General features: G+C 45.5%; 1 protein-coding gene across 1 annotated transcript in view; it reads left to right on the top strand.

The window, feature by feature from the left end:
• Positions 1 to 14,549, top strand: part of Per3 (period circadian regulator 3) — a 39,483-nt gene that overhangs the window by 4,954 nt on the left and 19,980 nt on the right. Inside the window, exons 5-10 of the mRNA XM_052178249.1 lie at positions 1,623 to 1,671; positions 5,793 to 5,935; positions 7,815 to 7,893; positions 10,520 to 10,626; positions 10,847 to 11,003; positions 13,803 to 13,908. Coding sequence (XP_052034209.1) covers positions 1,623 to 1,671; positions 5,793 to 5,935; positions 7,815 to 7,893; positions 10,520 to 10,626; positions 10,847 to 11,003; positions 13,803 to 13,908 — 641 coding nt within the window. The remainder of the gene's footprint in view (positions 1 to 1,622; positions 1,672 to 5,792; positions 5,936 to 7,814; positions 7,894 to 10,519; positions 10,627 to 10,846; positions 11,004 to 13,802; positions 13,909 to 14,549) is intronic.

Below are 14,549 nucleotides of genomic sequence, written 5' to 3'. Positions count from 1 at the left end.
TGTAGTGAACCCCCCCCCCCCAAAAAAAAAAAGTGTAGCACAAGATTTGTCATCTCCAGTCATGTTTAAGTTTCAGGAATTAGAGAGATGGAGAATGCTTACATCTGGAGAAACAGACTGTTTCCCTGTGATCTCTCAGCCACTGCTTCTCTGGTTTTCACAATTTGGTACTCAGCCTGGCCTACGTTTGTCTAACTGTATTATCTCTCTCCTTTCCCATCTTAAAGATCCTAGTATTGCTTATCTTCCTTTCCTAAACGCACATTCTCAACCTTCAGTTGTCTGCGCTGGGTTTTCCGATTTCACTGTTCACCCATTCTGAGGACGTCCCGTGATAACATGAGGCCAGGAACTGCTCTAGATGCTAGACACGTTTGCTGTCTCTTTTTGGTTCGGTTTGGTTTTGTCTTTTCTTCAACAGTGCTTGCATCTTTGGCCTTTTTGCTCTCTGCTGGTTAATCATTGCTGTGATATCACAATCTCAGGTAAAACCTTAATATCTGCCGAAATGATCACTTCTGCCTTGCAGACACACAATACATCAGGTTTACCTTGGATACTGTGTGTCTGCTGTGTCCATCTTCCATCGAGAGCAGTTAATAAGCTCCAGGCCGCTCCAGGCTGTAACCCGCTGCTCACCACAGTCTCTTCCTGTGCGGTTTATGGACCTAAGAGGGCACAGGATGCTGTCCACTCTGTGGTCCATTTGGTCATGTCTTAGAACATGCTTCCGCTTAGGTTGGTTGTATAGACCTCTCGGGAGGATCTGATGGTTCTTAAGAACTCATTTCCAGAAGCAGGAACTCACACATTCTCAGCTCATCAAGCACCTTATGGGCTGTGTCCCCTGAGGTCACAGAGTCCATCTGGTGGTTCTGCGGTGGCTTGTGGTGAACATGGAAGCCTGGTGTATTGGGTAAGCGGTGTGAACAAGAGGCAGTTTTCTGATTGTTCGTAGGATCCTTAGGTGTGCAGGGACAGAGTCCTGGTCAGTATTTCGGGTCCCTGGCATTCTCCCTGGTTATGTTCATATCATTGTGTGTATTTTAACAGTTTCCCATAGCACAGTAACTTAGGTGTTTTCAGTAAAACATTTGGGCAAACCTTAAGGAAAAAGATTCCTCATTTGACTTTAAAATGCCTTTACCTTTGGGTTGTCACCTTATATTTAAGAAAGGCTGGTAAAAATCACTGGCCTGAGGGAGAGAAAACATGAGGCTGCTGAGGGTCTGGCCCTCTAGAGATGACTTTAGCAGCACCTGAGAGGCATAGAGGATCGTACAGGGAACCTAGAGCACAGCTTGTAGAAATCCCCCAAGGTCAGACCTAAAGTGGAGGAAAACGGTCACATTTACATGTCAGAGAACTGAAATCTGGAAATACTCCGGATTATCCCAACCATTACAGTGAACCAGACAGCAGACCCCAAAGTCATGCCACCAGGTCATCACGGTGACATTAGAAATAGCTGTGAGTGAGGGAAAGACTACAGGCAATGAAGGAAAGTCCAGTCGGACTCTCACAGGTGAGAGAACACCTCTCAGGAGCACTTGAGGGACAGGGCTGCTTCACTGAGGAGCTGCCCTGGGAGGGACAGAGCGATCACCTCTCTCTCTTTCTAGCCTCACAGTATGAATGTGCACCAGTGAAACCCTTTTTCTGCAGAATCTGGTAAGTAAAAAACGCAGAGGCTCGAAATGTGGCCTAGTCTCTAATTTCTATTCAACCTTTCTGGGGATCCCTTTGTATGCAGTTAGATTCTGTTTTAGATACAACAACAACAACAAAACCTCTTGAGTGTTGCTATGTGAACTTGTGAATTTAGAAGAAAAATAAAAACACTAAAAGATAATCACCAGCCCTGTGCCGTCAGAGCCCGTGATTTGAAGTAAACTAAAACAACCATGCTTCAGGGCCTGTTTTGCTTGCTTGCTTTTTGCTTTCTAGTTCAGTCATATTTAAGATTAATTTATAAAATTTCCTCACACCTACCTCTCAGTTTTTAATAACAGGGCTTAAAAACAGAATGATCTAGAAGAAAACTGGCCACACTTTAACAGGGATTGATTCTCATAGGTAGTTGCCACCTTCCGACCTTAACTACTGTGGTGCTGCTTTCAGAGGAAAAAGAAGAACTTTTTTTTTTTAAAGAGTTGGTCTCTCTGTGTAGTCCTGGCACTCAAACTTACAGAGATCTGCCTGCCTCTGCCTCCCCAGTGCTGGAATTAAAGGTGCGAGCCACCATTCCAGGCAAGAAAAAAACATTTCTTAAAATGTCACAGTTGCTAATATCAGTATTGAAGTTAGTAACTACTCCAAGTGTTTTTAAAAGGAAAAAAATGTTTATAAGGGAAATAACCAGAAATGCCATAAAATTAAGCTAATAGTATTTGAATGCATAGGGAGGGGGGATCACCTAACCAAAACACTTTTGTCATCAGGTGGGAGGGACCTGTGCTCCCTACTGAGTCACTCATTGACAGGCAGAGTAACTGTGCATTTGTTACAGTAAATAGTTTCAGGTCCTACCTGAATCAGGTACTTCATTCAAAGCAATATTTTTGTCCCCATGTGTTGGGATAACATTTTTTTACATCGTGTGAAGGTGTGTCTCTGTGTTTTCAGTTGTTAATTCTGTACTGGCAGAGAGCTAAATGCTGTCAGGACATTGGTACTGTCGTTTCCACGGCCCACCAGTGACCTTATAGTTGTAAACACTTGTCCTTCCATACCTGCTTATGTATGTGAATGTCAGACAGCCCCCTACGCCTAGAGGCAATCTAGAGTTGTATTGGATGTTGCCTCCCTGCTGATTGGTTGTAATAAAGATATGCTGACCAATAGCAGGGCAGAAAGTGGAGAGGGCGGGACTTTGGGAGAAGAAAGCTGAAATGAGGCTGGTGTAGGAAGGTTGTGTTCAGAGAACCAGACACAGAGGGAGCAAATGGACTAGAGTAGAGCAGAGAAAAGTATAGAGCTAGCCACGTGGCAGGTTATGAGTAAGATAGTCGAGTTAAGTTAGCTGAACTAGCTGGGAGATCAAGCAAAAGTCCTGAGTTAAACTATGTACAAGTCTCATGTCATTATTTATACTGCTGACAGGTCCGAGAAAGTCCCGCTATACCTTGTACTTAAGTTTTGTAAGCAGGAGGCCAATTATACACAAATATAAATGTGCCCACTAGCAACAAATTCTGGATGAGGAGGAAATTGCTGGAGTTTTTTTTTTTTTCAAGATTTATTTATTTTATGTATGTGTGTACACTGTCACTGTCTTCAGACACACCAGAAGAGGGCATCAGATTCCATTATAGATGGTTGTGGACCACCATGTGGTTGCTGGGAATTGAATTCAGGACCTCTGGAAAAGCAGTCAGTGCTCTTAACCATCTCTCCAGCCCAGAAATTGCTGTTTTATTCAGAATCATTCTGTCTGTTTTCTGTTGTTGTAACAGAATACCTAGGAGCGAGTAGATTGTAAGGGAGAAGAATTCATTTTGGCTCACGGTTGGAGAGCATAAAGCCAGAGTCTGCTGGCTTCTGGCAATGGCCTCATGATAAAGGACAAACAGGGAGGGTAAAAAAGACAGAGGGAGCCAGACACCACAGCAGCCAGCTCTCCCGCTCTGACAGAAACTGCATTACTGCCATCTTGAGAGTAGTGCCCCATGAGCTCCCATGAGCCCAGCCTTGCTCTCAGTCCATTGCACCAGCTGTTAGCACAACCTCACTGTGATAGCGATGAAGGAAGTCCTTTCTGAGGGATCCCAGCTGCTGCCAGAGACCTGAAGAAGGTGGGAGCAAGCCAGGCAGGTGTGAGGACGTTCCTGAGGAAGCGGAGTCCGTGTGGTAGGAGCAGAAGTGCACTGGGTGGGCCATGCCTGACTGCCTGAGGGTCAACAAGGAACCTGGCTGGAGCAGAAGAGAAGGGAGAGGGCAGATGAAGAAGAAGGGACCAAACCACAGGGGGCTTCACTTTCAGAAACAAGTGTTTTGTTGAGATTGATGACCTTCAAACCTTTTCCTTAGGACTTTTTAACCTAACAAAAAGCAGAGAAAATAGTATTGCAACCCAGTATTTCCTGATTGGCCAACTATAAACCATGGCCGACCCAGTGCCACCTGCCCTCCAGTTCTTCTCTGCTTCTTCATCTCAGCTCTCAATCATCTCCTCCGTTCATACTCTAGAACGTGCTTCTGAAAGACAGAGTTACCATTCACTTTTTTATAATGATGAAATTGCCCGTCTCTGGCCGGTGGGGGGCTGCCCTGCCCCTGTAACAGCACCCACATGGTCTTTGGCAGCCTCCTCTGCCTTAGTCACATCCCGTACTGAACAGAGACTTTCTTACCCCAGACTCAGTAGTCATTTCTCTGGGAATCCCCAGTTCCATGTGCAGGGAAATGGCATTGCCACTGATGCAGTCTGGGTGAGGGGACAGTCCTTATTTCAGGGCTGCCAGTGTTTGCTGGACTTTTCAGCGGACAGAGCTAGGGGGTTCCGTTTCTTAAGAAGGCATATTTAGCATTGGAAAAGATTGAAAGCTGTGCGGAGAGAGCTGCTGTCAAAGACAAGCCCAGCCAGAGCACTGGCTGGCTTGCAGGCTGATGAGGGGGTGGATGAGGTCTGGATGCTTTTCCAAGACTTATGAATGGGTTAAAAGTGGGGCATGACACACAAAGGAGTAAGGGGTGGCAGGAGGACTGTTGGGTGCAGATAATCGAGGCCCAGGAGCACAGAGCAAAAGCTCCTTCTTGGAAAGATGCTTAGTTGTGTCTGGGCTAACCTGAGGTCTACACTAAGACTGTATGAGAGCCTATTCTAGTTAGAGGTACAGGTCAGCAGTTGATGTCCAGGGCAAATGTCTATTAATGGCTTAGAACCCTTGGCCTGGAGGAGTCCTCACAGCAGTCGGAGATAAAAGCATGAGCTCTCGTCTGGTTAGAGGAAGGCCCTCATCCAAATGACTGAATCAGGAAGCAGGCTCACAGGGGTGAGGGGAGCTGCCACACTGGGAAAGCTCTGGAGCTCCGAGACAGCACGGGGAGTAGAGTCACTAATGTAGATTATGTTAGGAGAAAGGCCTGATTGCAACTAAAGAGGAAAGGGGTTCACATTGAAGTCTCTGCAGGATGGTAGCATGGTCCCCCTACCAACAGAGAAGATAGCCTTTTTGCTTGTCTTCAGAACTGTCATTGGTGAGAACTGAGAAGGGGTCAGGCTCTGTTCCAGAGGCCAGGTTGGCAGCTGGGTTCAAACACTTCCTTTTCCCAGCCAGGTGTTTTACAGGATAGTGCTTACCTTCAGGGTGAGCCTGCGGCAGCCAAGAAGTAGCTGAAGAAGCTGTGAGACTGTCCATTCTTTACACAGGGGAAGGGGAGTACCTTAGAGTTGGGTTTGGCTGTGCGATTACACGGGACCCCATTTTCTATTTAGTAGTGCTTGGTGTACCGATTACATGGGACCCCATTTTCTATTTAGTAGTGTTGGTGTACCTCACCAGAGAAGAGTAAAAGCTAGGAGTTTGGGGCACAGTCATGAGCCAGTCGTGGGGTGACTGACAGTGACGTAATAGCCGTCCATAAACCTCTTACCCAGTGAAGAGTGGGTGTGTGCACCTGCCCAGGGGGACTGAGATTTCTAGCTAACCTTCCCTTTGGGGAAACAGACATCTCTAAACATTTTAGATTCAGGTCTTTCTGTCTTGGGAATTACTGTGGAGCATTCACCAGCCTATCTGCAGTGGGCTGAGTGCCCCCTGACGAGCACTAATCACCTTTGATCTCTTCAGTGGAGGTGGAGACAGAGCGCAGAAGAGGCTTTACTCCCCATTCCGGATCCTCCCCTATTTGGTTCATGTACAGAGCTCCGACCAGCCAGAACCAGAGCCTTGCTGCCTGACACTGGTTGAGAAGATTCACTCTGGCTACGAAGGTAAGTCAGTAAGTACCCCTGCTCTCAGAAAGATGCAGAATGCGGTGTTCAGACAGCAGAGTGGGGATAGCAGCTTCTGCGAGTGGGGATAGCAGCTTCTGTCATGCTAGGACAGAAGACCCCTTCAGTGTCCAGTCTGGGTCATCCGCTCCAGAAGCACTTGTAGCTGGTGTTCACTGGCCTTGTCTTCCTGAGCTGTTATCCATGCCACAGTGTGGCCTCATGGCCTGTGCCTCACACTCAGATAGACACATAGTCCTTTATTCCCTCTCTGTTGGTGACCTGTTCTGTGGCCTTTTATATCTGTCATATATGAAATAGTAGCACTAAAATCATTACACGAACAGGCCACAAGAACGGTTGAGTTTGCCAGGAAGCACATGCTCTAGGGACTGAAGCATGTGTGTCCTGGGCTACATAACAAGCTCAAGGCTAGCCTGGCCTACATAGCAAATCCCTGTCTCAGGAAAAGCTGGAGGTATAACTCAGTGCTAGAATGCTTATCTTGCTATATAACCACAAGGCCCTGGGTTTGATCCTCAGCAGTTGGTAGAGGTGGGAAGATGTCATAGAAGTGTTTGGAAACTTCCAGAAATTTCAGTGTATATATTCAATAAACAAATACATTTCTAAACTTGTACATAGCAGCAGCTTCCATCTAATACTTATAATCATCGTTGGTTCTTATGAGACATGATACGTGCTTTTCTACAAATTACCGCCCTGTACAAAAGTCACCGTAAAGACATAGGACCATGGTGAAAAATTAGTTCAGGGGCACAGTGATCAAAACATTAATTACATTTTTTTTATAAAAGGACAAGGGTAAAATAGCTCAGTGGTTGAGAACACTGACTGCACTTGCAGTGGACATTGGTTCAGTTCTCAGTCCCCACATGGTCGCTCACAACAGTCTGCAGCTCTAGTGTAGGGTAGCTCACAACCATTTTAGCCTCCTCCTGTACATACATGCAAGACAGACACCTATGCACATAAAAATAATTTTAAGGAAATAATAAAACCATAGATTTACATGCCAACCTGTTTTCAACCTGTGGGTCATGACCCCTCTGAGAGTGGAACTATGGTTTCACAGGGGTTACTTATCAGACATCCTGCATATCAAATATCTACATATTATTAATAACAGTAGCAAAAGTAGTTACAAAGTAGCAATGAAAGTAACTCTACGGTTGGGGTCACCACAACATGAGGAACTGTATTAATGGGTCTCAGCATTAGGAAGGTTGAGAACCACTGTGCTAAACGATAAGAAAAACCCCAAAACTACTGTAACTGTGGCCTGGGATGAAGCCAGGTAGCCAGAGCAGCCGAAATGTGTGCATGTTGCATGACCCTGAATATTTCCAGGCTTTGACGCATTCACTTGAGGTGTCTTGTAGCTGAAATCATGCTCAAGTAACATGAGGTAAGCCGTGTTCTCCGATTGCTGCCTGCGTTTTCCCTTGCACGGTTAGAGCAGAGCTCACTGACTTAGGGATCCGGATTTATTACGTAACACATTGCTTCTGCGCCACTTGGAGTGTGGCTCAATACCACTGTGTGTCCAGCACCTCCCTCACTTCAGCTCCAACTGGTAGCATTTAGGATAAAGAAACCAGCTGTTTAGAACACAGCAGAGTTTCTGTATGTAAGAGTAACCATGATGTAGTCATCGTAGATTGACCTCATTTAAATCACGTTAGGAATGAAACGTCTCACTGTGCTGTAGCTTTGACCCCAGACCCGTCAGACCTCTGAGTTAGATTTCTGCCATTTCATATGGGATTTTTCCCCCTCCTTGTATGTTAAGTAGCTAGTTGGATAGATGATTAATTGGATGTTTGACCCTTAATCAGTCTTTCTCCTTTTTTAATAGCTCCTCGAATCCCTGTAGATAAAAGAATTTTTACCACAACACACACGCCAGGATGTGTGTTTCTTGAAGTAGACGAAAGGTAAATACTGTTTTGAGTCTAAAGGAAATTTGTTTCTGAAGACAAACCAAGGTACTTTAGAGATCTGAGGTGTGCTTTGTGTGCTGTTGTGTGTCCTGTGACAGACTGCTAGGCTGGCTGCATGGCTCCTGCTGGCTACAGTCCAGCTTAAATTGCGTCCCCTTGAATAAATATATTCTCAAGTTACACTTACGGGTTTGTTTGCTTATGTGCATGGTTGCCATGCACATGTGGAGGTCAGGGGTCACCGTCCCGGCATTGGGTCTCAGATCCAGCTGACACTGGCAGGCTTGGTGGCAAGTGCTTTCACCTGTTAAGTCTTCTCACTGTACCAGTTAGCTGAATTTTAGTGTAAACATCTTGTGTGTTATATTTTTAAAAGCAAGATATTTTTACATAATATCTTGCTTGAGCCATGGGTGGCACAAGAGTTCTTATTTCTACATAAACAAAGGACCAGTACACCAAAATCATCTGACTGTATTCAACTTAGGACCAAGACTCAATCTCTATTTTGGGGGCGGGGGGGAGAGGAGGTGGTATCGAGACAGGCCTGGCTGTCCTGGAACTCACTCTGCAGACCAGGCTGGCCTCCAACTCAGAGATCTACCTGCCTCTGCCTCCAAGTGCCAGGATTTAAGGCATGCACCACTATGCCTGGCTAAGACTCAAATCTCTTAGCATTTGCTTTAGTAGTATTTCCATTTGACAATGCCTGTCAAATCAATTCATGCTAACTATTGTAATTAGACCAAAAAGAAAAAAAGAAGAGAACATACTTTATACTTTAAAAAAAAAAAAGGCTAGCTTTGTTTAAAGGATTTTTTTCTGTTTTTGAACTTATATTAAAAGGCAATTTTAAATTGATATTTGCTAATTTTTACACATAGTAAGAGCAGATGGTGCTTATTGCTGTTTTTCAGGGTTTTTTGTTTTGTTTTGTTTTTGTTTTTTTGTTTTTTTAGAAAAAGATTATTTACGTGTCTGGCTGTTTTGTCTGAGCATGTATCTGTACTACATGTGGAGAACCTCTAAAGAGGCCAGAAGAGAGCCTCAGATGATGGTCGTGAGCCACAGTGTGGGTTTTAGAAATCTAACTCAGGTCCTCAGGGAGAGCTGGAGTATTCTCAACTGCTGGGTCATCTCTCTAGCTCCTGTTCTTTAGTATTTCTGTCTGGATAAAGCAGGCATTGCTGTCACATTAGTGTATGCAACCCCCACATACACAAATTTATTTTAGAATTCTGTTTATTCTCGAAATCTGAAAATCTGAGAAATCGGACTGAGTCATGCATTTGTGTAAAGCGAGGCCCAGACACTGTTGCTGGAGCCTGGTTTGTCCAAGTCATCTTACAAGGCTTCTTCACCCTGAGCAGACAGGGTAGCTGCCTTTTGATACTGTGGGTGATTTTTGACATTACATTGTATCCAGTTATTAATCATTTTTTTGTTTTTTTGGTTTTTGTTTTGTCCATCAGCCTTTGTTACTGTCATAGAATACCAGAAGTGGCCGACTTGTAAGGAGGGAAGAGGTTTATTCAGGCCACAGTCACTGGCGGGCTCCATCACTTTGGGACCTCTGGTGGGATAGGACATCACAGTGGGGAGCAGATGGGGAAGTACATCTCCTTCCTTCATGGCACCAGGAAGCAGAGGGAAGTCAGGGCAAGAGGCTGAACGTAGGAACCATGGCGGAAGGCTGCTGCCGGCTCACTCCATGACTTGCCCGCTGCCTTTCTGCCAGCCTTACACAGCCTGGGACCGCCTGCCCAGGAAATGACCCTGCCCACTGTGGACTGCGTCTCTTAAATCAAGTCCCCCCCAGGCCTGTCCACAGACTCATAGGATGATGACATTTGCACAGTTGAGACTTTCTTCAGGTGATGAGTTAATGCCGACTCAGACAGGGCCTGAGGAGTGACCCCAGTGACCTAAGTTCTTTGCAGCAGGCTTTGCCTCCTGCAGGTTTCAGCACCTCCTAAGATGGCCGTGGGCTGGAGACCACATGCACTAACTCTTGGGGGATATTCAGGGTACACCAACGCTGCATAAATTCATAATACATGCATAAACTCATATACCAATGCCGAATAAATTCATAGCCTACTTCATCATTAACACCTGTATTGCCGTATGACAACATGATGAAGAACACAGGAGTCCTGAGGAACAGGCTGAAAAGGTCTGCTCAAGTTTGATTTCTGGGTTCACAGTGAGCCTGCAAGCCTCTTCTTAGTGTATGAGATGGCTCTGGTGAGGACTAGAAAGATGGCATCGTCCAGATGTGTCTGAAGAGATGGCTCTGGTGAAACATGGCAGAAGGCCATGGACACCAGTTAGCTTGTGTCTGTTCCCCATAAACTGGCACTTGGGGTTTTGCCTTCCTGGGTGCGTTAGTGGGTATCTTTTCATTACTGCTCTTCCTGTGTAGAGCTCATAGTGAGGCTAGGGTGTGATGGAGATGTTTTGTTTTACAGAGCAGGAGACAAAATCCTTATGTATGCTAAGCACATAGTCTACCACTGAGCTATATTGCCAACCGGGGTGGGTGTTTTTAAGTATGTAACAACTACTTAATTACCTGCTGGGTGTAATGCGCTTCCTGTGCTGTGTGCCTGTGCCCCAGAGCAGTGCCTTTGCTGGGTTACCTACCTCAGGATCTGATTGGAACATCGATCTTAACGCACTTGCACCCCGAAGACCGGCCTCTGATGGTTGCCATACACCAAAAAGGTGGGGCCTGCTCCTCTACGGAAGTTGTCCTTTGCTACTGATGATGGTTGTAACTTCTCAGTCCGTTTCTGATTAGAGTTTAGCCTTTACCCAAATGAGAAATATGTTGAAACTGCTAAAATAGTTGTTTTCTGTTTTAAAATGCTAGAAAAAACCCACACAGATAACTGAAGCACACATAATCTTATTTGTTTGGTTTTAATCCTGTTGCTTTCCGTAGTTTTAAAATACGCTGGCCACCCTCCATTTGAACACTCACCCGTCAGATTCTGCACTCAGAACGGAGATTACATCATCCTGGATTCCAGCTGGTCCAGCTTTGTGAACCCCTGGAGCCGGAAGGTGTCCTTCATCATTGGTCGCCATAAAGTCCGAACGTAAGTCCATCCGTTGCTGCTGTAGGGTACAGAGGTAAGTAGGCAGATGTCACTTGTCATGGGAAGATGGACTGGATTGGGTATAAGGTCCCTGAGTTCAGGAGTCCTCTTGCTATTTTTCACGACACTACCAGCACTCTGTGATCTCCTGACAATAACTGCAGTCTTGGGGCAGTGTTTCACTGTAGCTGCACTGTAGATCGTGACTCCGGGTGTCAAGATCCAATGCCCTCTTCTAGCCTATGCAGGCACCAGTCATGCAGGTAGCGCTCAGATATACACTCAGGCAAAACACCATACACAGAAGAAAAAAAACTAAATTTTAAAAAAAAGTCATATTTTAATTTTATATGTATAAATGTCTTGCTTGCGGGTATGTTTGATGAATGTGTGCCTCGGGCTGTGGAGGCCAGAAGAAGGCACTGGATCCCCTGGAACTGGAGTTACAACTCTGGTAAGCAGCTGTATGCATGCTGGCAACCAAACCCAGGTCCTCTTCGAGAGCAGAAAGTGTTCTTAACCACGGAACCATCTCGGGCCACTGGCTTTGCTATTTGTTGGTTACTTCTGCCATCCAGCCCGGGGCTGGGCAAGCAGGCTCCCCTGGACCCCATCACCCAGCCTCACACCGAGTGTCAGGGATGATGCCTGCATCATCAGACTGTATGAGGTGATGCCTCTGACTCCGCAGTCCTCACTTTGCCAAGGCCCCATGTAGGTTCGTGACATGGCAGAGGTGAGAACCTTGGTCCCTAGACAGGTCCCTTCCGCTCTCCTCTCCCCTTAATAACCAGGGGGCCTGGGAAAGGTCCCACTAAAGGGATAATTCCATCGGATGGATAATACTTGTAAAGCAGTGGGAGCAGTGCCTACCACAAGCTAGGGCAGTGGCTCCCAACCTTCCTAATCCCTTTACTACACACAGTTCCTCATGCTGTGGTGACCCCAACCACACAGTTATTTTCCTTGCTACTCATAACTATAATTTTGATACAGTTATGAATAGTAATATGAATATTTTTGGTGATAGAGGCTTGCCAAAGGGATCACAACCCTCAGGTTGAGAACTGCTACTTTAGGGCTTCTTAAAGATGTTATTTTCATATTCTAAAGACTAGCACAGCCGGGCAATGGTGGCGCACGCCTTTAATCCCAGTGCTTGGGAGGCAGAGGCAGGTGGATTTCTGAGTTCGAGGCCAGCCTGGTCTACAGAGTGAGTTCCAGGACAGCCAGGGCTACACAGAGAAACCCTGTCTCGAAACACACACACACACACATACACACACACACACACAAAGACTAGCACAGCTTTTAGGAGAAGATCCTAATAAGTGTTAGTTTCTTATCTTTGTTATTATTTTTGTTTGCATTCATTATATTCAGGTAGTAAGTTTTGTTTTGTTTTGTTTTCTTTCTTTTAAGATTTATTTATTTATTTTATTTATATGAGCACACTGTTGAGGTCTACACTGTAGCTGTCTTCAGGCACACCAGGAGAGGGTACCAGATCCCATAACAGATGGTTGTGAGCTACCCTGTGGTTGCTGGGATTTGAACTCAGGACCTCTGGAAGAGCAGCTCTTAACTGCTGAGCCATCTCTCCAGCCCCTGTTTTTTCATTTATTACATGAGGCATTGTGTAAGGGGAGCAACCAGATGTGTAACATGGCACGCACACGTGGAGATGAGCATCTTGGGTGGAGCATCTTCTCACTAGGGCTCCGGGATCAGACTCCAGTCATCAGGCTTGCACAGAAAACAGTTTCGCCCACTGAGCAGTCTCAGTAGACCATTTAAAAATCCCCTGGAGTAAATGAGATGTAAAGTAGCCTTGGGAAGGCCTCCTTCTCGCCACTAGGGGGCTCGAGAGCTTTCTTCATCAGGGAGCAGAGGTGCTCAGCAGCTTTAAGTTTTATTTACATATTTTTGATTTTTGATTTTTTTTTTTTTTGAGCCAGGATCTCACTGGGTAGCCCTGGCTATCCTGGAGCTCCCTGCACAGACTAAGCTGGCTTCAAACTCACAGAGACCCTCCTGCCTCTGCCTCCTAAGTAATGGAATTACAGGCGTGTGCTACCATGCCCATGTAAATTGTTTTAGGTTTTATCCTTACTAGTTTTTAAATCCTGCATGGGTGTGTATATCTACATGTGCCCTTGGAGGCTAGAGGCTTCAGATCCCCTAGGAGGACATGACGTGAGGCACCTGACGTGGGTGGTGGGACTCAGGTCCTCTGGAAGAACAGCATGTACTAACCACTGAGCTGTCTCCAGCCCAGCTGTAACTACTCAGCAGCTTCAGAGTCTTAACATGCCTACAGAGGTTTACTCAGTCAGACCCTGAAGCCAGTCCTTCCTAAAGCCCTTGGGAGCAAAAGAGTAGCTAAATAGACAATATGTACATAGTTCTGAACGGGTTACATAAAGGTCAATGCTGTTGAGAAATTTAAGCTGTGCAGGGTGCAGAGCTTAAAGGTCTCAGGAAGCAGAGCTAGGAGGCTAGCCTGGGCTATTGGAGCAAGACTTTGTCTCAAAAATCAAGGCCTGGGGATGTATTTTAGACATGGAGTGTTTCCCAGCCAAGTACAGGGCCCTGTGTTCTATGCCCGGCACCGTGCAGGTTAGGGGCTGTTATATCTGGTTTGTTCCTTTGGGAATTTTAACTCCATATCGTCTACTTAGTCAAGGAGCTGTTTCATGAAGACGTAATTAGTTCTTTAAATGGTCCCTGGCAAGCCGCTTAGTCTCCATTTCAAATGAGTCCGGCTCGTGATCTGTTGTTTCACTTGGCATTTTATAGGAGTCCATTAAACGAAGATGTTTTTGCCACCAGAATAAAAAAGGCAACCAATAACGACAAAGGCATAGCAGAGTTACAAGAACAAATTCACAGACTTCTCTTGCAGGTAAAGTGAGAGGTTCCTAAAAAGACGTCATTCCCAAAATTGTGCTTCATGTTGGCTCAGTCTTAGTGAAGTCACTCTTCAAGATGCACCCTGAGGAGAGAGGGCTCTTTCCCTACACGTCTCAGACATTTTTGCTTTTGTCTTTGCCTGTGTGGATTGAGTTCTGTTCGGGTTTTTTCCCTATTCTGGGTGAGATGTACAGAACATTCGACCTGTGCTCACTTCGGCACAGCAAACGGAGCTGCTCCACAGGACAGACCTGTGCTCTCTTGATGACAGAATTCTTTTCCTGTTTCAGATGCCAGCAGCGTACTCAGCTCCTGTGTTTGGACCTCGGTGCTTTTGTTTGTTTGGGGTTTTTTTTGGTTTTATTTTTTTAATAATTTGATTTTTAAAATTAGAAGAGTGATATGCTTGGTCTCAGTATCTCTTGTCATTATAAGGGAAATGTAAGAAAATTACCTACTGAAAAGAACAGCCAGTGAGGGTTTGTGTTAGTAAAGTGAGCTGTGCGTCACATCGTGTGTGAAGTCAGCCAGTGGTTTTCAGAACCATCTTTTATAAAATCTCTAGGGTTCATGAAGTGTCTGAGGTTTTATAAAATCCACCTTTTATAAAATCCAAGTGTCACATGCTCTGTC

This window comes from Apodemus sylvaticus, chromosome 3 (assembly GCF_947179515.1).
Source record: "Apodemus sylvaticus chromosome 3, mApoSyl1.1, whole genome shotgun sequence".
Classification (NCBI taxonomy): Eukaryota; Metazoa; Chordata; class Mammalia; order Rodentia; family Muridae; genus Apodemus; species Apodemus sylvaticus.
This window is presented reverse-complemented; position numbering and strand designations above follow the sequence as displayed.